Genomic DNA, 26,225 nt, shown 5'->3' on the forward strand with positions numbered 1-26,225 from the left:
ACTACACTCTTGCACTGAAAGGAGGACATGAGGACACAGCCTTTCATCTGTCCACACTTAGACAGACAGGTACACTCTCTGGACGGTAAGACTGACACATCATCTGATGCACTTAGTCTGCTTCCTGTTTCCCGTATCACATTAACTGCTTTCTGATCAGAAATCACTTGTGTACTACATTTTTCATTAAAACAGGAAAAGCAGCTGTGATGATGACAAAAAAAATGTTTAAAAAAAAATATTTAAGTCAATTAGCACATTACTTTTTTCTTGTACTACATGCAGGACTCACAGTGGGAGTCTGGAGATCATTCCAGCTGATATGGAGGTGAATCCATCACTGATGGTCACCACTGAGAATCCTGTCTTCAACATGCCCACCACCAGTTCCAGCACCATCAGCCCTATAAAGAAAGGAGTGGCCTGCGCACACACACACACACACACACACACACACACACACACACACACACACACACACACACAGGGAATCATGATTCAGCACTGTTACAAACTGTCAAAACAAGACAGTTTCAAGTCCACTGTTGCTTTTAGCAGTTGTGTTGAACTTGAATATTTGTCTTGGCAGATGAGCTAAAAGCTTGCAGGACTTTCATGTCTTGTGATCCATGATATTTGTTTCACAGACCAAGGCTGGAGCAAAGGGGTTTAAAGCCTCAGCGTATTGGCAGATTGGAGATCACAAACATTTGTCTGAGCAGAGCTGCACTGGAGGTAGAAACGCTCTCATTGGCTCAGTTAAACTTAACCACATATTTTCATTTTTAGGGCTGGCAGCTGGAAGCCAAGCAACATAAAACAGAGAGTAAGAGACGCCGCAGGAAGTTTAACTGATTGATTTTCTCTGATAAAACACATAACACACACACAGCCATCGAGGTTAAACTAGTTAGCCTCTTAGCCTTAATAACTTGCTAAAGTTTTTTTTCTGTATAATCAACTTGACATGCTGCAGCAATACGGCCGACAAATGTGTGGTCCATCGGGACAAACTCAGCAGCTTTTATTGGACTGAAATGCCACTTGACTATCAAACAAAATTCAAATTGACATAATTTCTGTGGGAAATGGATTGCATTTCGTCACTATGCCAAGCTATGACCAAACAAATGGTGAGCACTAACCAAACAGTCAGTGACAGGCTTCTATTCTAACCGTGCTGGAAACATGTAATAACCTCTTAATGGGTCTGTCAAACATGGAACCAATTAGTGAGGGACCGTAGTTAGCAAACAGGTCAAGACTGCGACTTCAGCGGCGTGTCAGACCTGCTGGTTAGCTTTAGCTCGAAGGCGCTCATTGACCAAGTGACCGCAGCCATAACTGGGACACATGAGTCCGCCAAGAGCGAGGAATGAGGGGCGTGACGAGGCCTCCGAGGAGCACATCTGCAGGTGGGCAGGGAGGAAGTGTGTGCGTGTGTGTGAATAGAAGTGGGAGTGTGTGTAGGTGCGTATCCACATGTGAGCGCTCACACTTTAGCATGCAGGTGCGGGATGTGTGTGTGATTGCGTGTGCACATGCAGAGGCGGGAGCGCCACCAGGGACCCGCGATCACACGCAACGCTCCAACATCTGGCAGCAGACTGCAGAGCTGCAGCTAACAAATGGGCTCCCAGCGCAGGCCAAACCCGCTGAGAGAGAGATTATCATTCTGGACGTCGGCCTAAAACCTTCCCTCCTTTATTCTCTCCTGTCCAGCAGATAGTTTTACCTCTGCATGCCGGTGCTCTTGACAGCTCGTGACAAAATTATTCAGTTGGGCAAGTTGATTCTCATGCTGTGCACAAAAAAACAAAAGAAGGCGGCGGCGAGGGAAAAAAGTTTGGATTTTTTTTTTACTGTCTGCATTTTCTGCTCCTTTATTTGATATAAGTTGTCCTCCACTTTTCCCCCCTTTGTCTTTTAAAGTCCCTTTTTGATTTTGCACGCACTGAAATAAGCATCTTGCGTTTTTCTATTTTTTGCAAAGAAACAAACTAAATCACACTAAAGAAAGGCAGCACACTTAGATCCTGCGTGGACTGTTTGTTGTGGAACCTAATAATTTTATTTTGTTCTGAATCCGACATTACATGGAACATGACATTTGTGGACCAGATGTCTGCATTTTCCCCAAACACCCTTTTTATAAGGTCACGGATGACTGATGTTGGCTGAAAACATGCAGGCTGACAATACACTTTTATCACCGCTGTCTGAGAAAAATACTGTGTTTGCATTCAAATCACCAAATAGCTGAGAGACCTGGAAACAAACCACAAACCCATAATTCCAAACAACTCCAAAATTAGAAGATTGTGTTTTGTTTTCTCTAATTAATTTGCCCCGTTGGGATCAGAGACCAACAATTGTGAGGAATAATTAATGACACATCCCAAACTGTAAACAGTGCCGAGTCATATGCTGCTCACACACACCCATGCAAACTTTTATCACCCTGCAGCTAAAACAAATTTGTTTAATCATGGCTGGTAGTGGATTATAAGGACTCCTGCTGAGGGGGTAATTGTTCTCCCTCCCCTGATGTGTCCCATAAAACCTCATAACAACATGTGCTGTTAAACCTGCACCAGACATTCGCCATAATAAACAGCAACTGAGACACTGTAAACCGACAGTAAGAAGGAGAAAAAAAACCTCAAACTTTTATTTAAAATTGTGCATTAAGTAGTAGTGGGAAATTGTTAAGTAGATTTCAATTGCAGTTAGTTGTCTATCTGAAGTCTGACAATTAGGTCAGAGACATAAAGTTTGGCGGTGACCCCGGATGACAGCTGTAGCTTTCTAAAACCAGCTCTGATATAATGCGCTCTGCACCTTACAATGAAGTGAATGAAGAGCAGCACAACTTGCATTTTTTAAATGATTTACAACTGCTTTAATGAGTATGTGAAGCGACTATTTTGTGTGACTTGTCTCGCTGTGCACATGCGATTTGTCATCAGGTCTCAGGCGCAAAATACAACTAAATAACTCAAGCTTAACCTTACTGAAGTTGCACATTAATGGCTTTAACAAAATAATCTCGGAGTCCTGTGAGGTCAGGCACTGATGTTGGACCAAAAGCGCTGCCTCGCGATTTCCATCACAGTAACTGTTTCACTGTGATTACATAATGACATTTAGAGTAATTTGATCAAAATTAATTTTTTCCCCAAGCACTACTTTTCTCGGTATGTTGTTTTACTACAGATAAAGGCTAAGCTTTGGCTGTTGTTTGACTGTTTTTTGTTCTTTTGAAATTTCCAAGTAGACTTGTGTGGCCAGCAGGGGCGTTTGCTCGGCTCTCAGTTTCCCCTCCTCTCCTCTGGTCCTACATCCTCCCCTCGTCCCCTCTCCTCATGATCGATGGTCATACAGCTTATGTCAAACTCATGTTACACTTTTTAATATATTTGTAAGGAAAAAGGAGCCAGTATGGTGTTAGACACTGACCCACATTAGTCGGCTTCTGCTGGGGTAAGGCAACACCCCAAGGACAAACCACATACAGGACAGCTGCAGCCTACAGCACGACACTAGAAGTGCTTGTTTTCTTCTACACCCATTTAGTGGACCACCACTGTAAGATCATTAGCAGCACAGCAGACAAAATGAGAAACTGAACACTGAAATCGACATAACGATAAAACAAAAAAGCCTAAGTGTGTAGAGGTGGCCTTTTAATTATGATAAAATCACTAAATGTGAATAATATCAGTGCAGCAAACACTCAGGATGGATGTGGAACAAACACCAAAAATTAACCCCAATCACCTATTATTAAATTTGATAATGATTATTTTGACTTGTGGTGCGTTGTTGGCGTTTTTTATATATATCTATCTAGACATATATATATATAGATCTCTCTCTATATATATAGATATAGATATATATTACCTTAATATATTGGGAGGTTGTTGGGGAGGGGGGCACCGGAGGAGATGTATCCCCTGCATTATATTTTACGATTACTGCGACGCATATTTGTAAAAGTCAGAAAGTACCTGTACCCACCTGCTCCACATACTGAGGAACATCTTCCACTTTCTGAAATGATGATTCGTTCGGTGTGAGCATGGAAAACATGGCCCGGAGCCCCGTGGACACCGAGCCGAGCTCCACAGCTCCAGCCATTAGCAAGACAGCACCGTGCAAGCCGCTGGAGAGTTTCTGTCACCTGTGCAGGTACCAAGCTCACACTGGGCACGTTGAGTTGAACCTAGCTCCTCTGACCGCCGTGTAACAGGCTTGTTTTTCTCTGTGGCAAGTTAAGTAGGACAGTTACGAAACGTGAAGCGGGAGAGCCGAGGAGAAAGCTTCTCACACACAGGAAACCGGCCGTGGGAGACCACAGCTGCTGAATGCTGTTCCTGTGAGCTACCTGATGTTGCTGCTCAGTTCTGAGGAGGCGAGCTTACCTTTTGCCAGATACTTGAGATGTCTCATTCCGCCTCACTTTATCTCGCGAGAAGTGTGTTTACAGCACTTTGCCATCAGCCGTTCGTGTGTATTCCAGAGTGCACATCAACCCCTGTTGCGTTTTAACGTCTGATCACACACTCTTCAGAAGTAATTCAGATGTTAAGACCTGCCTTAGGATCCAAACTAGCATATTCAACAGGGCTGTAGCCAGGATTTTAGAAACAGGCAGCTCCCTCTGGCCTCCTTTTTCACCCCAGAGACTTTCTGATTTTAACCGGAAACTAAAAAGTCTATTTTTTTAATCAATCAGCCCATCTTAAATGTCCACAAACCATGTATAAACTAATCTGGATCTGAAAGGAATATCACTCTGCTGACTAAAGTTACAATTCTGGTACAATGACAGAATAACAATGAGAAACAAGAAAGTCTTGTAGATGAAAACAGTGTTTTAAACTCTTTAACCCTTTAATGATCCCCCAGAAGGAGGTATATAACTTAAGGTCATGTTATTGAGCTGAATAAGTAACTGAAATGTTGTAAATAATGTTGTAAATATATATTTATATATATAAATGTATGTATGTGTGTGTGTGTACATATATACATATATATATACACACACACACACACATATATATATATATATGTACATATATATACCCTGTTGTATCCTGACAGGTACATACTATATGTCAGCTATATATTAGCCATGACGCCAGTACCTCTGAAGACTTTGAAGACTTTGCAGTGTTAAATTGACATAAGTTTAGAGACAGTGTTATAGCAAAACTGTATGGTAACACGCTAATTAGCTTAAGCTAACTGGCTGCTTGTTACCTTAAGCTATCTTAGCTAACTTAAGTTAACTAGGAACTAGTAAGCTGGTATGCTCTTAGCTGTTGATGTTACAGACAGAAGTGTGTGCTTTGTCGCTTGCTATGCTGAGGTAGCTGAGAAGACCGATTTGGTTTGTGGTTGGTTAAGCCTCATACCATCAGTGCTGGCAGAGACCTAGTTAGGTTAGCAGGATTGTTAAGCGAGGCTGGTTAGCTTGGCTACATTATTTGAGTCAAAGCAGTTTTGACATATTTACGGTCATGTACAGGCTAGTCCTTTACTTTGGTGACTGGTAAGGGTAGAACATGTGCTCTCAGGGACTGATGATAGTAAGCTAATAGTGCCAGATTGCTTCAGAGGGTGTTGTTCAGGGTGTGGGTGCAGATAAGTGATCCTGGAATGCCGGAACACACTGTTGAGCCTTCTATGTGTCGTCGGCCCACCACCTGAAGTCTAACCTGCATTCTCACACTTCACTTCATATTGTATAACTTTTTGTTCTTCGGTTAGACAAGATCAAGGGACATTACGAATGGACTGCTTGTAGGACGGTGGCATTCAGTTTAAAGTTCCTATGAAGCAGATGGGACCAGTAATTACAAATTAACTTGTGCAGATACAATGTAGATATGAGGCCTGGTTACACATCTGAGTATCTGCTTTGCATGTGAAGGTGTGAAGGATAGTTTAAGGGTAGGTTAGGTCAGGGTTAAAAGGGAACTTGGTAGATTTATGGTGGTGCACTGCAGGGCCCAATGACAGGTCCAAACATTACTGTGCTTCCACGTGAATGCTCACGTTAAAGCAGATCTTTGTCTTCACACATGCAATTAAAAGCATTTATTGAAGGTTTGTGTTCACTTTTACAGTTGTTTTTTATTAAACAGCCAAGAATCAGAAGTTAGTCAGCAGTTGTTGCTGCAGGTGAAGCTGGAGGTGAGTGTGCTGCCTCAGTGAGTAAGAGTAAGCTGAGTAACTTTATCGTCTGTTGTATTAGGACTGATGTCGAGCACATGATTATTAAGGCCCAGTGGAGGAGGGGAGTGTCGTCCATATGTCCTCCAGAAAACCTCACATGCTGTGTGAGGTTCCTCCTCAACAAATTAGAATGCACAATCACAGTGTGGTGAAAGATGAGATCAAGTCACGAAATTATTTTCAACTGGATTTTGTAACAGAATCCGATCTTTTGCGGGTTTCTCTCTCTGAGTCTTGGCAGGAGTCCCGACCCTGCCTTGAGGCAAAGGTGAATTTAGCATGCGCCGCCATCACCAGCTTTCTGCACTCTCTGCAATGTTTAATTCATCACAGCTTCATTTCATGAAACAGACACGCATCAGCCTGGATTCATACGGTTGGCTGCATAGATGGGGAAAAAAATGATCCAATCATATGAAATCCCATTTAAAAGTGGTTAAATTTTATTCCATCTGCAACTCTCCCTGAAAGGATTTAATAATATACTTATTTCAGGTTTCAGATTTGTTTACAAAATGTCATCTCCAGGCAGAAAAGTGTTGACCAAACAACTGCCAGTGTTTATTACGGCGTGAGCTGAATAGTGTGGGTATAAAATTATTGGAAAGGTAAGACAATACTGAGAATTATTTACAGATCATTTATATTAGCTAGGCAAATTAGATTTCCTGGCACATGATTTGATCAATAAGTCAATTACATCGTAATTTACATTTTATACAGTATGAACTGACTGAAGCGCAGACTGTATGTTCAACAGTGCAAATCAAAGCCTGAGCCGGCTTCTCTCAAGGCACACAACATGGAATGTTTACAACACTTTGACTGATTTACAAAATGTTTTGCAACAGCCTATTCGATGAATTTCTGTAGCCAAAACAACACATTTCAGTTTTTATCTCATCTTATCTCTTCTTTTTTTTGTTTTTAACATTTATCAAGGAAATTTTTCACGACTGGCACTTTGAAATATGTCGTCCTCCTTTATGTGCTCACTTCTTGAAATTTCCATTTTGCCTGCGCGATGACTTCATTATTTATCACGTGTCATTCCTCTGTACATTTGTACACTTATTTAGCATCGTTGTATGACGATGGCGAATCAGCAAACAGCAGTCCTTCTAAGGACAGTCATGAGGCAGAGGCAGGGCCTTTACTCTTTGGGGGGAGGGGGGGAGCAGGGTGGGGGATGTGTGTGTGTGTGTGTGTGTGTGTGTGCATCATAAGTGAGCGTGCTCGGAGCTCTGGTCGCTGTCGTGACTGTCTTCATTGGCTAAGGAGTCCGTCGAGTGGTGGAGCGCTGCGATTCCAGAGAACTCTGACGGCAGCAACGTCCCTTTTTTCACATTCACCAGTTCCTTCTCTCGAGCCGCTGCCCCCTGCTGGCCACCTTTCACTCTTTTCCACTTCATCCTCCTGTTCTGGAACCACACCTTCACCTATGGGGTGAAGCAGAGAGAGAGAGAACGTCAGATTCACTGCGCTTAAGGAGAAAGCAAACACTCACAAAAGTAATAAAAAGGCAATTAGGGAGCTTGCTGCTTGACAGCAACTTTGTCGAAAAGTTTGGCAGCCATTTCTACAGCAGCAATTATGTGTGGATGTAGTGTTCCATCTGCCACTTGGCGTCTACCTGTTTTTCCCTGACTCAACAGCCTCGACCGTATTAACCTCTCTCAGATTGATGATTAAGCTGTTGCTTAAAACGGTTTACATGTCAAGTAGCAGCAGAGGCCCTCAGAGTGTCAACACATGTGCCTGAAGGGAGGGGGAGGAAGGGGGGAGGCTCACTCCTGTCACGCAGGGTGAGGTGGGTTTATTTTTGGGGAGTATCATTCCAAGGGGACCGAGCAGTCACATGGTCAGGAAGTTAGTTGACAGCACAAACGTTTGTCTTCAACGTCAGGGGCTCACGCCATGCTGAGTATCACCTCGGATTCTTTACAAGCCTCGGGGCCTTTTCTGAGGGCAGGAGAAGGTGGATGAAAGTCCAGCAAAGGATCACTTATATATGCCAGGCTCTAATATCACACCAAACATGTGACCCTCAAGGCTTACGTGCACACACACACACACACTCACACTCACAGTTGAATCACAACTTTCAACTTTGAGAAGAACGGCAGATCCACTGGTTCAAAATGGCTCATTTAAGCCTCCATGAAGCACTAATGGGCACTCAGCTCCTTTTCTTTTCAGGTCGTGAAACATAGCAGGAAACTAATAATGAAGCACACGTCCAAAAGAAAACAACAAGGAAGTAACTGGTGTGATTTGGTTTGCAAGTCAAAAGTTCCAGCGCATCCAGATTAAAACTGAGCAGAGTTTGGTAGAAAGGCGACGTCTTGGTTACTCAAACCACTTTTTTAATAGCACCTCAATGATTATTTCAGTGTTTTGTTACCTACTTCACAGTGAAATATAGTCATTTAAACACCATGAAAACAATATTTCTAACTGTCTCAGAGATGTAAAAAAAGATTCACCTTTAAACAAAATTAGCCTGGTTTTGATCCAGCTGTTTACACATATAAAAACATCTGTTTATTAGGAACCGGTCATCTCAAAATTTAAATCCAATGATTTTCAAGTAACCCTTATTCCCATGCTGGTGTAATCTCCAAACCAGAAATGCCACAAATTCGTGCCTGTAGCTCCACCCCTGCCATCTTTGTAAATATTCCAGGTTTCACAGCCTCCAACTACATAAAACATCCATCATATTCCTCCAAACAGCTCATGCAGTGTAAATCAAGTTCGTTGGCCAGCTGTTTGTATTGCCAATATTTACCTCACTATCTCCTGCTGTATATTTTCCCTGACTAAACCGAGGTCCCGCACAACTTATGCCGCGTGGGCTGAAGAAATTTCATGCACATTTTACGTTGCTTCGAGCCACAAAAAGATTAATTGCAACAGTCTGGGAGACGGCTGAAGTGGAATTAACAATGGCAATCTGTGTGCTTGGTGGCCCTGTGGAGTCAGATGGAGTTTTGTGGTATGTAGAGGTGTTCCTTGAAAGTTTTTACACCTTTGTAATGTGAAGCAAAAGCAGAGGGTTACTTGAGGATTTATGATACATTTATCACTTTTCAGACTGAGGAGTAAAAACCTAAATGCAACTGTGCAGGTTTACTACTCGCATTACTTTGAGAGGCCCCCAACACACAACTGCAGACATTTTCATTCACAGCAGGAGGCAGATTTCCTCAGGTATGTGCGAGGGGGAATTGAACACCTCAAGCTGACAACATTACTGATGTCCCCAACTACTGCAAAATGGATCAATAGTCTCCTGTGGAGCAGCTAATGGCAGGTTGCTGAGAGATGCTTATGCGATGTGTTCACTGAAGAAAACATTCAAGGCCTGGATTCTTTCCTCATGGCAGGCTCTTCCTGTGGTTGCAGGACAGCAGGTCTAATAATAACCTGGCTTGGTTCTTTTTTAGGTGTCGCAGTGAACTCGGCCATTGAGCCAGCATGCACAATGAGAAAAAGCAGCGAACAGATACAAAATGGGATGGAGCCATTACTGATGTTCTCCTTCAGAAGGTTTGTGTTGGTTCATAAGCAAATTCTGCATGTACTTGGCTTATGCAATTATTGTTTTTTTTTTTTTTATTTAGCATGACACACACATAAATCCTTACAAACACATGATGTATAGGGCTCATATCTTTGGGATCTTGTGCTGTCATTTGCATCAGTGGCTTCACCTGAAACTCATTTCTCACCTCAGTTCTTTACATTGAATCTACGCTGTATCACACAGCAAAATATCACGACAAGAAATCAACTAAGTGTGACTTATAGCTTCCAAACGGGTGTCAGAGAACAACAGGCTGTACGACGTTTCCTTCCCCCAACCATTTGTCTCCTGTTATTTATTTCATGTGGCTGTGTTTTACAGCGACGGGCCCACGCTCAGAGACCAATTTGTGCTTGCAGGGGTAGTGAAAGAGAGGAAGTGACTTGCTAGACAGCACTTCCTTCAACCCGTCTCCCTGCCTTGACTGTGGCCTGCTTGAAAGAATAGACAGGAACATCTGGAATATGATAGTCCCGTCACACAGCCACATCTGGAGCACAATAGCGCTCGCACCGGAGTTACAAAAACACAGTAGCGAGCTGAAAAGCCTCCTCGTTGTCCCGAGGCCGAGTCTGTTTTCACAACATGGCATTAATGTGCTAATGGGAGGGCTCAATAATGTCTGTGCCCAGGGGGAAACAAGCTGCGGTGGGTGGGAACGTACTTGTCTTTCAGTGAGGTCGAGGTTGACGGCGATCTCGTAGCGTCTTAGCCTGGTTAGGTAGTTGTGGTGGGCGAACTCGGCCTCCAGCTCTCGTATCTGCTCCTTGGTGAATGCCGTCCTTTCCTTCCTGGGTTTGCTGCTCACGTCTGACTTGTAATTCCCGTCCTGGGACTCTGAAACCAAACACCACACAGGTTTCTGTTCCACTCAGGGCAGATTTATATGCAACAAAAATAAAAATAAGGCAAATGTTATGTGGCAGGTGCAAGTTGGCAGGGGAAGAAAAGAGGCTTATTAGGAGAAACAATGGGAGCTGTCAATCACACTTTATTGTTCAGTCATTGTTTATGAACACTTTAAGTGGCTGGAAGGACTCGCGGGCGGCTACACATGTGTGTCTGACTGTGGCAGCTGTGCTGTTTCAGTGCGCTGGCCTTTATACTGCCAACATGGGTTTAATTTGTCTTGAAAGAATCTGCTGATACGACTTCACTTTTCTTAAATATGGAACAAAGCAATTCTGTAGGATACATAAAATATATATGTGTATTTACTTAAATACCACTATAGGCATTTTTTTCAACTACAACTTTTTCAGCTTTTGATTCACATTTTCTCGGCAGAGCTCAGAATACCAGCAAAACAATGAATTTCCTGCAATCATAAGATGTGCATTTCAAAAAAAAAAAAAGAAGAAGAAATTGCAGGTGAAGGTTTTCAAAAACATTATGCTTACATCACATAAAATGTCGCCTGCTAATGTCAGATAGTGTGCTGCATTGAATAAACAACCTTAAGGAGAGTAGATAGTAGACAAAACTAAACCAGCATTGAAAAATACATGTGTGAGCACGAAATGCAAGGCAAGAAGCAAGCGACATGTTGCATGAATTTCCTGAGGAAAAACGTGGGATAAACAGAAAAAATAAATAAGCAAATAAGAAAGAAATCCCCAGCACATGTCATCTCCACTTCAGCTCATCACACAGGGAAAATACTTTGTGTTTTGGTATTTCAGAAGAAAACACATACGCTTAATTTTCCCTCCAAAACTTTCCTATTGTGAGCGGCCTTTGCGGCTGCTCTGCTGGACACGCTTCAGTTGCACATTGCACTTGAATTCAGCTGTGATTGCATGCTAATTCATCTGCGGTCCTGTCCTGTCGTGTGTGTTAATCCAGCAGGCCTGCATCAAGCCAAACTGTAAATAGTCCTGCAGCCCAGATCCAGACTGAGCCTGAAGCCACGTCAAAGCGACGTCTGTCTCTTCACCTAAGACGTCCACCCGCAGGGACCCCTGTCGGCTCTGTTTTTCCAACAGGAGGAGGATCTTCCTTCTAATTAAATGTATGTTTTTCCAGAACAAAATAACCCCCTTGAGAGGCTAAAGAGAAGATGAGAGTTAACTGAAACTGCTCTACAAAAGTTATATTTGTATGGCACTTGCGTCGGAAAAAAACCCCAGATATATGGACTGCAGGAATTCCCACATGAGTTTTATGAAATGAAACAGATCATTGCTTGACCCGCAGCCCGTGTCCAGCTCCCCCCACGACCTTGCCTTTCCCTCCCTGTAATTTCAAACCGAGAGCTCCAAACAGTGTGTGGCTGATTGAAGCGAGCTTTCAGTCGTGTTTATCTGCTTTCTCTCCCTCTCTCTGGTAAACACAGACATTGTGTAAAGAGAAATAAAAGAATAACACAAGCCGCTGGTGCAGACCAGCAGGCCTGGAGTTAAAACGAGCGGCAGGCTTTTATGACACAGCCGCTACACCACAGCAATTAGGTCCCCGCTGTAACTTTCATCTCTCCACAAAAAAGGAGGAACAATATGAGAAAAATACAAGCACCCAGAAAGGGCACGTCGTTTAGGGTTCCCGGCTGAACTGAGCTCAGTGCAGGAGGGACCCTCTCAAAAATAACGTTCTTTACGAATGGACAGCAAAAACGTTTTGAAATGCTGATTTTTCTCGCGATGGAAAAATCACATGTTTTCCAAGAGTGAAACTTGTGATTTTCTTATTTCCCTTCGGTAAAATATTATTGCAGTGGCACACACAAGAGTGAACTCAAATGCACCAACACATCCGCAATGTTTTTCTAAAGCTTCTCCGAAAAAAAGGCAAGTGCCAGCGAGAGGCCTCGGGGCACCTCGCTCCTCCTTTTTACAACGCTGCCCCCACAAAATAAGACTTCAAGCACCTTTTATTGTTCCACACAGAAAATCTAGTAACTTTTTAAAGAACGACCACTCCCATGACAGGACTATGCAAATAGAACCCAGACACTCGGCAAAGGCCACCAAAAGACACTCTGCTGGGCTAAAACTCTCCAGCTCGGTCACAAAAAAATGAGAAAAAAGCAGACACCCGAAATACCGAGGAGCTGGCTCATCTCATCAGCCCACCCTGCGGCCTTCGTCGAGGAAACAATCATAATCGAGTGTGTTATGTATAGAAAGCTGAGGTGCTTCATATTTCCCCAATAGCGGAGAACATCGCATGAAAATGAGTTCTCGGGTTTTGTTGTTATTTCTGTATCTAAATTCAGGTTTCTGGTCCAGATGGTGAAACCTAATCAGGGCTCTATCACATGCAACCCCGAGTGGTGTAATATTTAGACAGCTGACTGAGTCAGCAACCTAGTTAGGCTCAATAATCAGCGTGATTATTGGTCTTAGCGTGGAGAGAATGCACAGCACATATGTAATGATCATGCAGCAACTATTGTTACAGGGGAAGTGGGATTAGGAGGCCGAGGCTCAGTTTCCAAATGATTTGACAAAGGAGGAGAGGAAATAGGAGATGGAGTGTTGAACTCACAGTTTGCATCTGGATGATAGGACATTTAGCTCAAACAGGCCTCTAATCCCGAAAACTGAGCCATCCGAGCTCTCAGAAAGCTCTGCGAGATTTCGTGACACTCAGAATTTCTGAGCACATAACATCTGGAGTTCGTGTAAGATCAGAGCGAATTTTGAATGCTTTTTCTCACATTTGGTGCTGCAACCTCAGTTATTACAAACACGTTTCCAGAGCAGTTACGTCGTCTATTAATGTTGTATTTGTATCTGTTATATTTTGCACACTGGAGTTTTGTAACCTGGCCGTGAACTGCAGCCCGTCACAGTGACTGGCTGCTCTCTGGGGCCGCCAGCATCCTGAGCGAAAACCGATCACACACGGGAATAAAAGTCGGTGGTCAAGTGCAGGTGACACGCTGAGCGCACAAAGAGGCCTTTAAAAGGATGCGGGATCGGCACTGACGGTCCGCCGTCCTCAAATGGACTGAGAGAGCGGCGAGCACACTTTCCCTGGAAAACTTAGAGCTCTCACTAATATCACGTTCCCTGCGAGAACTCCTGCGACCCGATCCGGCAGTTTGTCATGCGCTGATTGATTATTGAGGCGACTGCAGGTCGTCAGAGGTCTTACCTATTTGGGTACAGTCCTAAAAGAGGGATTTCTTCACGGATGTGCGAACATACAGATATAGTTTTAAGATGACTGACTGTTTTTCAGAATGTGTTTATATTATTAGAAATGTACAGACTTTTATGGATGTTAATAATGCAAGGCCTTAAAAACAACTGAACAAATTATCTTCAAAGACTTCACACTGACCAGTGATTTTTTTTTTTTTTTAAGAGTTCGAGGTCACAACATCTGAACCCGCTTTAAGGTGTCGAGACTTTTACAGTCACACAATTCCTAAAAACAAAACAGGGAGGCTCACAGCTGATGTACTTGACAGAACACACAGCTGAGTTTATATGAATGTAAATCCATTCAATAAATCTGTATTTATCTTTATTTAATCTGTCTAAAGTATTAAGACAAGGTAATAATGGCTCAATAAGAGTTTACTTGTGGCATCAAACTAATTCATAATCCTCATAAAAAGAAAACTAAAAATAAATCAGTCCTGCATCCTGTTATTACACAGATGATCCTCTGAATCCTTTCATTTCAGTGAACCTGACTGTGATTTATTTTAACTGCATCATTCAGACAAGAGGAAAGGCTGAAAAGCCTGAAAGTCTGTCGGGGTGTTTAGTATGGCGCGAGGCGCCGGTGTAGTCTTTTACAATCCATGACATTAATTCTTTACTGTGTGCCTCATTTTCTGGCCTCTAAAGAGCGTCGCAACAAACCAGATGTGATTTTTAAAGAAAACACGACAGTAGTCAGATGTGGCCACACAGCTACGATATGTGGCCTTTGCTCCGCACTTCATTCAGCTTCCCTGCGTGTCGGCCGACACCTACAAACTGCTTTTCAGAGCCTTTTTTGTTTTTCTATCGGAGCTGCAGTTACGTGCTGAAAGATTTATAATGACAAGCACAGATGTTTGTGTTATTCTTGAGCCCTGCTTGGAATTTCTTAAAGTGCGGATATTTAAAACCACAACGATGTTTAACCAACGATAAGACTGGACTACGAAATACCTCCAAAGAATTTTACATTAAGGCTCAGCTGTCAAAAACTGCTTATTTTTATGAGTATTTGAAGTAAAAAACTTCTCTGACCTGAACTGTCACTTTTCCTCTTGCTGTTTCTCTTCTCGGCCTCAGCAGGTGACAGAGTTTGTCTGCCAAAGTCTGCAGGCTGCACACAGGAGGCCCCCGTAGGGGTGCTGCCGCTGCCCAGACTCGGGGTGCTGGCGCACATAGTGGGCCCACCGGGGTGGCCCAGGTCTGGGGGTGTGGGCCCGTTGTCGTGGGACGAGTGGGAGTGCGGGTGGCAAAGGTTGTGGCGTGTGTTGCTGCCAGGCGATGGCATCTGTGGGATGTGCCAAGACGCGTGATGCTGAGGCGGGTGGTGATGCTGCTGGGAGGGCAGGTGGCCGCGGTGGGGGTGGTGGTGGTGGTGGTGCTGCCCTGGAAACAGGCCGTCGTCAACCGGGTAGCTGGAGATGATACAGGGCGATGGCGAGGAGGTGGAGGAGGAGGACGACGAAGAGGCCAGGTCGGGGTAGGAGACGTGGTCCGAGCGTCCGTGCAGGGTCAGGGGAGACTGGGTGAAGGCGGGATGCAGGGCCTGAGCCGGGGCGTGGGGGCTCCGCAGGCAGCCGAACAGCGTGTGATCCATTGTGTGCAAACACACACGGCCCTCCGGGAAAGGCGAGACGGGCAAGTCAAAAAGGGTAAAGTTACTAAATCAAGCAAAAACAGAAAGATCACATGCACATATCCAAGACGCTTCTCTTTTTTCCTTGGACTATCCCCAAACTTCTTCCTTCAGTTAAAAAAAAAACTCAGATACTCGACTCTTGAATAATCAGAGTGGAAAGTAAAGTGTGTTTTGAAATGGGTGTCCTGTGATAATCCGGAGCATGCGGCCAGTTGCCAGGCTGTACAGGATAAACAGTTAGCCCAGGATAAGCTGCAGCAGAGCCTCTCAGATGTCAGGAGGAACAGGGGACTGGAGCTCGAGGCTGGGAGCAGAAGGAGGTTCCTAGGAACTGCAGAACGAGGGGAGCCGGCGGAGGGGATGTTATAAATAGGGTGTAACGTGAGAGGGAGGCTGGGTCACAGACTGCATACGCGCTACTGACCACATACATATGATCACCCTCCAAAAAGCACAGCACAATAAATCTGTACTATTAAAATGGCTGAGCCTCAGGAAAAGAGAGCAATTTATTTTGGACTTGGATCTGACCTTCGGTGGCCATTTTTTTCCTGCAAGAAAACAGCCTTAATGGTTCATGGGTGGAGCTGGGGGAGAGGGGAGAGGGGGGAGTCAGGGGAGGTGAGAGAGTGTGGAGGGGTGGGGGGTGGGGGTGTCAGGGGTTAATTGAGTGTGTCAGCCTCGTCTTCGCCAGCTTTGACCCTTTAAAATACTGTTAGTCTTGTGGAAGAAAGCAAAGACACTCTAAGGGTTTCCTCTGCTTGTGTGTCGTAGAAATCCTGTGACGTTAAGAGCGCCGGAAAGTTCTTCTGACTCTTCGCTATTTTTAAAAGAATGTGGAAAGTTTGATGCCAAAATAAAAATCAGAAACTTATCCATTGCAAAGCAAGAGGATCCAGTCTGAAATAAGAGTTTGATTTTGTCATGCAAGTAAGTTTCCTACTATCCTTTAAAAACAACCGAATTTCATTTTAATTTAGTTCAGTTTAGTTTTATGGGATGTCTTGTTTTGAAATGAAACACCTCACATCATCAAGTCGATAATCTCATTAATACTGATGCAAGATCGCCCATCAATATGAGGTCAGGAGGTTCAGGTAACCGCTTTAATTCGCTTCTAATTCAAAAAAGTGCCCCAAATACCCAATTTGTTGGCTTTAAAAATCACCGTTACTTACTTTAGCAATATTCAACACACTACTATTCAATAAGACTAAACCTGTAACATTTTTATCATTATTTATAAAAAGCACACACAGACAGAAGTAATATCTGTGGCTCGTAGCATCGAGGGTGACCAGAAATAAATTCCCAGAAAAGGTTTATGAGTTTGCATAAGATGAAATATTTCAACCACGTACGACCTCAAAATACATCAAACACTCACATCACAAGTTGTCAGTACACACATCAGTGTCACTAAATCATTTTTGCCATAAAAGTGTCATTTTGTCAAACTGAAGGAGGACTAAAAGCCGGTAAACAGGAGTGAAAGAAAGATGCCTTCACTTTGGCTTCTCTTATTCTCCTTTATTATTATTGTCTTAGTATTATAAGATATCCCAAGACTCAAATAAACCTTTAACAGATTTAAGACATTTATTTGCCCTCAAACGCATTCATATAACTTATGATACAAAAACAGACAGCATCAGACTTAAAATACCAGAAATAATCTTGGTCTGTAAGTGTACGGGGGAAGTTTATAAATTATTATAAAAATCTGGTTTTAGTCTATGCTCTTAAAATACGTCTGTTGTATTATTTATCCAGATGGCATAATTTAGATGATTAAATTAAAGGTAAATGATCCTCTCACACACGTATATCCTTCCTTAAAATCTCTAAAACTCAAAGCAGCCGTGTGGTCGTGTCTAATCCTCTGTATTCTATTCATCTGTACTCTGTATTGTCTGCGGCACAAGTTTAAAAAGTACGCAGTTCAGATTAAAATCTGACACTACGCAAAACAAAGTAGAAGTGTGTCATTGTTTCAGAGTTTTCAGGGCCCCGGCAGGTTTTTCACATCAGCCACAATAACTCCGCGCTCTGGGGATCCGAGTGGACGACTCAGGCTGTGCCACAGGCGCTCTGGGCCGCCCGAGAAAGGAAATTAATTCCTCTTTGGGAGAAAATGACTTTAACAGATAGCGTGGCGAAGGCAGGCTGTAACTTTGCTGCTGTCGCTCCCCCCCACACAGTCCCTCCAAAGCCTCCGAAGGCAGCGCAGCAGAGGAAAGGCACCTTAGGTGAGTGAGTGTCAAACTCTTCTACTGTTTACCTTACAAATTAAGGCTATTAGCAGGTTAGCCGGGCTGTAGGAGGAGATGTATGTGCTCAGGGCCCTGAGCAGGTATTAATTCACACGTGTTTCCAATGTGACGGTGACGGGCGTGTTTTCAGTCAGCCCGAGTCTTCGCCCCTCGTGGGCTGTGAAGAAAAATCTCCCACAGTGTGCGTAACTGTGTGTGTGTGAGACGTGACATTTTACTTCCAGATCAGGCTGATGTTGATATCAGGTGTCACCCTGTCACATTGTCCACTTCAGATATTACTGAGATTCCACATAACATCCAGCCGTTAAACTTTATTTTCTTTACACACTTGGCTCATTTAATTTTCCATCCTTTCATTTGGCGAGTCGTTTGTCTTCTCTGCCACCAGTGTTGGGCATGTGGTGAACTACATGGAATTAAACCAGTAGTTTAACTACATTCTCGTGCTTCAACTACATTCAAATGTGCTTCGTGATTCGAGTAGCTCAGTTGCTTTATTGCCATTTTTTGTGTAATCGCCGAAACTACAAACAATTTTTGACCACGAGAGGAAAGTAAAACTATGCCTGTAGGCCTTGATTAGGTGTCAGGGACTCATCAGTATTGATTATTTATTACCAAATGTCCAGAGAAGTTGGCTGGCTGGGTGGTGTCACCTGAAGCAGGTGATGAACTCATACACACTTTCACAGCACTTTCAAATGAAAGCAGCTGGTGTGTTTTATTTGTTTTGGTTTATGTGTGACCTGTGAACAAGTGGGCACTTATTTGCTGGCATGTGACATATTTATATCATATTTAGTCGTAATTTCAAATCACGTTCACTTTGTCAGTTTGATTATGTGTTTACACAGTAGTTTGAACTGCTATTTCTAAGTAGCTTTAGTAAATCGAACCAAATCTTTCTGCAGGTAGTTTTGCTGTAGTTCAGCTTTTTCCACTGTGAACAACAAGTGGGGCTGCTAACCGCAGTGTAATATTAGTTTGGACTCAGTGAAGGCTTTTAGTGTCCCGTGACGGAGGAAATGCTGTTTCAGATGCCTTCCAGTCCCAAATGTTCCCATCCGGGCACACAAATCATCGATGACCGAATTCTGAAACTACCTGCATGGGCCTCGTAAGGCTCACGTTGGTCACACCTTTACGTGATGACACGTCAGATGAAGAGAGGACTAAAGAGAGCTGAAGAGGTCAGAACGGCGACCTCCTGATGAGGATTCCTCCTCAGTCGAGAGCGAAGGTGGACCTGCTGCTCAGCCTGTGGCTGTCAGTCACGCAGGCAGGAAGGATTACATTAAAGACGGCTCAGTGCCACCGTCACCAAAACAAACAAGCCGCCGCCGCCGCGTCGCGCCTGCTCTCACATAACGTCCGAGTTTCCTGCGTGTTTCGGGAGGGGGTTGCTTTTCATTGGAAAGTCAACAGCCTTCACTGCAGGACAAAGTTTGTGCTTTTGCAGAGATGCAACACAACAGCGAGAGACCCGATCAAAACATCACAGGAAAGCAGAGCAGCTTCGGCCTTCGTGCGGACAGAAAACATGAAACTTTATTTTAAATGCCCGTATTTTGCATTTAACAAATAACCATTTAATAAATACTTTGTAACCAGAATGTCTGTGAGCAGACTGCAGTGTCTCTTAATGTTTTTGTCCTGTGCGGGCCGCCGTCAGCTGAGGCTTGTTGTAAACTGTACAATAAAACACACTCGTTATGGTCTCGTTTATGTCCTCGCAGGGAAGTTGACGAATTAACAATAATAAAACAAACAAAAATAATTAGTGTTCAAAATACTTTATCAAACATTTATGTGCTGCCTATAAATGCTAAATTGATGGCTTACAGTAAAGACTAAAAATTTGGACAAATTTTATTTGATAAACCAATAGAAGCTTTAAATGATAATCGTAACTGGAAATGATTCAGATTCAGCTTTCAGCATAATCCTAAGACACATAATTACGACAGCATGACAGCCTTTCAGAGTTGGATGGACTTTGTGATAAAATCTGAAATCTTTGTTCTGCACTCAGCTCCTTCGTGTGTTTTAATGCTGAGTTACAGAAAGCTTTGATGTTGCTCTCAGCTTCAGACTGTAATATAAGCGTTTAAAAGGACCCAGTGTGTGTGTGTGTGTGTAATTATTATTAGACATTTTTTTATTTTCTGACTAATATGGAAACTTTTCAGAGTGTGTAACACTCAGTGAGCCTCTCCTGATATATAAAGCATGTAGCCAAACGCAGTAAGATTAGAATAAACGCGTTTTGTAAGAGCAGTTAAGCCAATATGACCTGAATTAGACGTTTTAGTTAAATAAAACCTGCAGCACTTAAAACTTTTGAAAGATTTCTGACATCAGGGAAATTTTTTTGACTCTCTTCAGGTTTTATTTTTTTTTTTTTACCTTTTGAAAAATATCTTCTCTTACAAAATGACTGCTGGTGTAACAGGACGTCATCTGAAGATCAGATGCCTACAAGTCAGGGTTGTGTTAAAAGACAAAAGTATTTCTGCAGGATGTTTTCAACCACATGAGCATAAATAATCGTCCCATTAAGTTTTGAGTGAATTTCACGATTTGAACTAAAACACTTTTAAAAACCCTTTTCATTCTGACTGTATGGGCCTGCACATCAGCTTCAGAGATAAATTAGATGTTTCCTTGCTTTGATCCGGCGCCTAATCACAGAGCAGCGACGGGGACAGAGACGCTGAGACGAACATCTGCGGCGGCGGGGAAACTGTCCTTTCCTTCGAGACTTCAGCCGCAGATTTACAGCTGTTGTCGGGGAATAATGTCAGTGATATACGACGAAGTGAGACAGTAAATGTTGTCTCCCTTTACAGCTCTGTCACATGGAGAGACGAGCACTGAGAGCCGTCACAGCGAGCGCCAGTGTGAGGGGCGTAAAGGGAAAACGCTGACAGCTTCGAACGCGTCTGTTATTTTTTTTACCTCGCTTCATGGAGCCTGAGATGGACAAAAACCATTTGTGTGTTTAATCTTCTTCTGTTTGACTCAGCTTTTGTCAGTGATCAGATGTCGTTTAAGAGCTGCTGTTTTCAACTCAAAAAAATCTTTTGCATGTAGTCTGGAATATCACTGCTGTTGTGGTTAATGTTGCACTTCCAGTTTTTGCCTGCTATGCACAGAGGGAAAATGGATGATGAAAATATGATTATAATGTCAATCTAAAAAACTAACACAGGCATCGAGTCAAAAACGAGCTGATTTTCTCACTAAAATGTTGACATAACCTTCTGGTATCTTTGTAAAGATCTTTAACCGTCTGACTTCCTGCCCTAAAGAGTCACGTCGAGCGAGCAGCACAGCTCTTAGGTGGCCACTCTCTGTGTCTGTAATGGCCGCCGACAGCCGGGGTGAGATCATCCTCTATAACGGGGGGGGCGGTTGGAGCTGTCTGGTGCGATGGTTCCCCTCCGCCTCCAGCTTGAAGGCACTGGAGCCTGAGTAGACGTGTGTGATGCTGTGCAGGGCCTCGCACCGAGTCACACCACACCTCAAACGGCTCGGGGTCGCCGCACTAAAGCCTCCATTTAGATCTGGACCGGGTACAACCGCCAAAACCAAAAGCGGCACCGTCCCCAGCCAGCCGCAGCGCTAAGCCCGTTTCCTCCCAGACTAAATCTGTAAACGCTCTCCTTCATTTCGCCCACTTCACACTCCTCGCCATCGTCAGGCGAGTGGGTGCCAGGCGGGGAACAACGCCAGGCTTCTCAATTTGTGAACGGGGCCATTAGTGATTTTTATTTGTTCAATTGGATCGCCCGCCCACGTACCATCCAGCAAAACCCACCCCGCACGCTAAACTTCCTGCTGCACTGCACCAAAGCACGTAACGCTGCAGGCTCAGTCCAAAGGCTGTGGAAGAGCTCTGGCCACATTGCATCACTCCAGTGGCCCTCTGATGGTCCGACTTCAACATGCTGTTCCAATAAGGCAAATCATTCAGAAGAGTGAAGTCAACCTTTTATGATTTTTACAGCTTCCTTCTCTCTTTAGGTTCCTGAGAGTTTCTGGACGATTCCCAGAGCGTTTATTCCGTTAAGTTGCAGTACGGGGGGACTGGGCTGTTTTCTGACTAATGTTAACCCAATGTGTCAGGGCTGGTGAAGCTCATCAACACTTAATTCAGGATCAGCACCCGCAGCCTGATTTCTGCTGAGCCTCCTCACGTAGTTCCACCACGTCGGGTCCTTGATGGCGTTGGACTTGCTACCCTGTGTCGTGGGAATGATGCTTATAAGCAACTAATTGGCAAGATAATGTACTTTCTGGGAGTACAAATACCATCCAAATCCAATGTGTCAGTATCTTTACTCGTGATGAAGTAAAATCAAGAGGAAAACTGTGTGACTGACTTCAGTTTATTGAATAAGTTCCCTCTTTGAAGCTGGTGTCTGCTTCTGTTATTCATGCATGCACTGAACGTATCAGTAAAATGTTAACTTTTCATTTCGTGTGTTTTTTCTTTCTTTCTTTCTGACTCACAGTTTAACATTCACTCGTAATGACCGCAGCATTATGACACTCGTACCACATGTTTTGGCAGCAGTTTGGGAAAGATTGTGTGTGGGGTTTAATACAGAAAAAGGTTGCTGTGACTTTAACCAAGAACACTAAGTGCTTTTGTTTAAACCACACACAGACTCAGGATGAAAAACTCAGACTCTGGAGTCTCAGAGTCCACGATCCACCCCGACCGCCTCCCTGCGGATCACAAACGTAGCTTCATTCACTTAGAAACGTGTCGCCTCTGAACATCATCCACACTCAGCTACAGGTGTCCATCTTCTCACCCACGGGTGTTTTCCTTTGAGTAAAAGCCTGTGAGGGCTGTGTGGGCGTGGCTGTGCTGTTGCACCTGTTCATGCCGGACACCTTTATCTTTTCCCTCACGTGAGTTCCAGTTTTCAGCCGGACACCATGCCGGGACAGATAGATCAACTGCAAGCACGGGTGCACAGTGATCCACCGTGTCTCCACGCTCTGACCTGAGGACCTAAAGGTGCTGCTGCTGCCCCTGCTGAGGTCACAGGAGGTGCAGCTGGGGGACAGCGACCTCTACTGGCAGCAGGTAAAGGGGATTGTGATGTGAGTGTTTTGTGTGTGTGTGCAGAGACGAGCCTGTGGTGATTATATTTTACTGTGATTTGCTGAAGTTATGAATCAACAATCACTCGATGACACGAGGTGTCAGGTAATGGAAAAACAGAGTCAATATTTCTCAAGTGAAACTACAGAAAATTATCTTTGTCTTGTCGATTCCTTCAATTTTGACATAATCCTAAAAGTTTGGAGGTTTTTGTTTTTTTCTTTAATGATCTCAACTGATGCCAGGTGGAAATGAAGATGCAGACTTGTTTTAAAATAAAGAGTTTTAGCTTAGAAAAATGTATAATTTTTACATTAAAATCCTTAAAATAGCCCATATTTCTTCTTTGTCATTAAAAATTCCAGAGTATATGAACACCCAAATATTTTTCATTTCACAAGTTTTCCTGCTGGACACGATGACGTGTGGAGTCCGTCTTCAGTGTGTTTGCACTGAGGCCTTCAGGTTTCCACATCACCCTGTGTGTGTGTGCTGAACACCGGGTCAGGATCGTCTGTCAGATTATTTGTGATGACACAAATCAGGTCCGTAGGCTCCACCTCATAAAATCAGAAAAACTTAACACTTTCAGCCTGTGAATGTGAAATTCAACTGGAGGAACAAGAAGAAAAACACTTTTTTGACTGGAGGGGACTTGAATTAATCTTGTGATGCATTTTCCTAATCAGATGTGTGTGAGTATAAACGAAATGCCTAACTGACACAAATTCTTGCTTTTTACCACAGCACTTCAGCAAAGGACGGATGAAATCCTTATCTAATAGCATTCTTCTTTATTTATTTAACACAGTGGGCGGAGGCCCCCGCGGTGACGTAGTACAAAGATATCAGTCAGTTGTGGTGAATTAAAACAATACAGAACGAGAAAAGACACAACAAAACATCAACATTACAGTTAAAACAAGACAGATGGCTGTGAAGAGCTACAGAATGTTCCTCCACCACTGGAACTCCACTTCTTTTACTGTTTGTTTTTACTTGTTCTGCTGGCTGCTCTGAGCGAGCTGAAATTCCTCCTCCCTTCAGTTTACACCCCAGATACTTTTCTACTGAAGGCATGTTTGAAATTCAGAACTGTTTGCTTGACATTTATCTGCCGGCAAATAAATAGCGTGTCTCCCCAGCAGCTCTGGAGTCAAGGGTTATTGCTGCTCGGTGTCAGTCATATTTAGCTCTCGCCCAATAGGAATCCGGTGACCTCTGCATATTTGGCACTCAGCGGGGTCATTGGCTGTGCCTCCAGGGAGCCGTTCTGCTCTCCGTCTCCTCTCACGCTGGGAAGTGGAGTTCCCAAGCATTTCCCCCCCGACTGTGGTCCAGAACAATCCCATGTCGTCGTCCAATCAGGAGACTGGCTTCGGTGTGTACATGACGCATGGCCGGGACAATAGGAGGATACAGAGGCATGTTGTATGGCTGCAAATACCCCCCCTTTGTCACGAGGACAGGGTAAGATAGGTTGTTATACAGTGTAGTGTCGATTTCCTGAATTTTATGTTGCGACACCTTAGGCCAGCTGTTCTGCCTTGTTAAAAATGACGGCCCGCGCTGCAGAAGAGAATATGGCGCTCGAACCCTGGTGATATGTCAAATGTGTTGCCCGTGGATCAGATCCACCGAGAGTCACGCTAGAAACTGACCAGAGACAAGCGTTTCTGCTGCCTGTGTGTCGTGACATCTGTTGAAATCATAGCCCCCGTCTTGCAGCGGGACCCTGTTCCCCGTCCTGTTTGCAGTTGCCGTGGCGACGGGGCAGAGTGCAGGAGGCAGAGCAGGGTTTGGTCCAAGCTCACTGGGACTGAAGAGGAGGCGGCGGTTTGGACGGGATGGACTGCATTCAGTTCCAGGGCTTTCCAGAACCTCCCAGGGGCTTCATTAAAACAAAAGGAGGAGGAGGAGGTGGGACTTCCTGTTGGAATGTTACAGGCCAACCGTGACCCCATAAGAGCTGCAACTTTTAATGTGGACAGACGGTCTACAGTCACACCGTAGTCATATCATGTGCTTCTATTACAGAAGTTATCCATCATGCAACGGCATTAGCCTGTGGCGTCCAATCTGAGCAGTTCATTACAACACAAACCTGCTGTCAGACTCATGTAGACCTCTACTGGTGACCAGCAGGAACTACAGAAACATGGGTTAAACTTACGTTGTCCTCATGTGGAACCGAGTCCTGCTTTCCGTCCAAACGTGGCACAAATTTTAACCAAATTTACAGAAAATCATCACAACAAAATGTGGATTTATGCTCGTTTCCATCCACCACTATTTCGTGATTATTAGGGGTTGATTCACTGAGATGAACAGCTGGCGCCACCAACTCTCCATTCAGGTGCCCTTAAACTGTGGCAGAAGGCACAATGACATGATGCATCAAATGAGCGCCAGAGCTCAAACACGATGGAAATACGGTGTTTATTTTCATTTCATATATTAAGTACGCATGCTGTGTTTGATTGTAGGTAAAACAAACAAACAAACAAACAAAAAAAATCACTCTTAAAGTCTGTAGGATTTAGTGACATCTAGGGGTGAGATTGTAGATTGCAACCAGCTGAACCCCACCCCTCGTTTCATGTTTTCCTTCCAAAAGCCGCCGTTAACTCGAAGAACACAACAAAACAAACACATTACTGCCGTGTTAGCACCATACTGAGTTAGCAGACACAGTCAACAGACAACAGACAATATTATCCTTTACTTGGACATCTGATGAATCTGTATTTACATTTCTTTAAGCTCTCTGCCAGCTCATTCAAAAAAGACCTTCATCTTCAGCTGCCACACCCTCCACCCTCCACCGCTTTCACCGACTTTTATTAGAGCTGCTGCCTGCTGCTGACGAGAGCGAGAAAACCAAAACACTGAGCTGAAAGGCGCTAAAACGCTCCTGCTCGGCGAGAGGAGCTCGGCGAGAGGAGCTCGGCGTTGTGTCGCGTGTTAATGCTAGCTGGTTAAGCTGCTGCCGTGAAACGTATACACAACATCAAATAGCTGTAAAATTGCTTTTTTTAAGAAAACATTCGTATCTTTGCACAGAGAGTGCAGCGTTGTTGAACACATGAAGACTCCTCTTTAAATTGCATTTTGTGTTTCTCCTGCTTATTTCACAGCTGTTTGCCAAGTGCACAAACAACAGCTGGAGTTGTTTGTTTTTCTCATTGGTCAGTTA

The 26,225-nt window shown here is 43.9% G+C and overlaps 2 protein-coding genes and 1 long non-coding RNA gene across 7 annotated transcripts in view; 1 reads left to right on the plus strand and 2 right to left on the minus strand.

Annotated features, from left to right (window-relative positions):
- Positions 1-4,571, minus strand: part of agmo (alkylglycerol monooxygenase) — a 43,629-nt gene extending 39,058 nt beyond the window's left edge. Inside the window, exons 1-3 of one of the 3 annotated variants that reach the window (XM_046399904.1) lie at positions 4,428-4,571; positions 4,024-4,267; positions 293-423 (exon numbers count right to left, since the gene is read on the minus strand). In XM_046399904.1, coding sequence (XP_046255860.1) covers positions 293-423; positions 4,024-4,143 — 251 coding nt within the window. In that variant the 5' untranslated portion in view covers positions 4,144-4,267; positions 4,428-4,571. Of the gene's footprint in view, positions 1-292; positions 424-4,023 lie in introns of all 3 variants that reach the window. The other 2 variants (XM_046399903.1, XM_046399905.1) reach the window with 2 other exon arrangements.
- Positions 1,254-20,954, plus strand: LOC124064965. 3 transcript variants are annotated; one of them, XR_006844341.1, is made up of 4 exons: positions 4,379-4,512; positions 9,699-9,801; positions 11,684-11,849; positions 16,409-20,954. It is a non-coding gene; the product is annotated as an uncharacterized LOC124064965 (long non-coding RNA). The 3 variants fall into 3 exon arrangements; XR_006844340.1 differs by lacking the exons at positions 4,379-4,512; positions 16,409-20,954 and adding an exon at positions 1,254-1,415 and having other exon boundaries at positions 11,684-12,085; XR_006844339.1 differs by lacking the exon at positions 16,409-20,954 and having other exon boundaries at positions 11,684-12,085.
- meox2a (mesenchyme homeobox 2a) overlaps positions 5,848-26,225 on the minus strand; it is a 30,954-nt gene continuing 10,576 nt past the window's right edge. Inside the window, exons 3-5 of the mRNA XM_046399912.1 lie at positions 15,031-15,613; positions 10,503-10,675; positions 5,848-7,688 (exon numbers count right to left, since the gene is read on the minus strand). Coding sequence (XP_046255868.1) covers positions 7,470-7,688; positions 10,503-10,675; positions 15,031-15,613 — 975 coding nt within the window. The 3' untranslated portion in view covers positions 5,848-7,469. The remainder of the gene's footprint in view (positions 7,689-10,502; positions 10,676-15,030; positions 15,614-26,225) is intronic.

This window comes from Scatophagus argus, chromosome 9 (genome assembly GCF_020382885.2).
Source record: "Scatophagus argus isolate fScaArg1 chromosome 9, fScaArg1.pri, whole genome shotgun sequence".
Taxonomy (NCBI): Eukaryota; Metazoa; Chordata; class Actinopteri; family Scatophagidae; genus Scatophagus; species Scatophagus argus.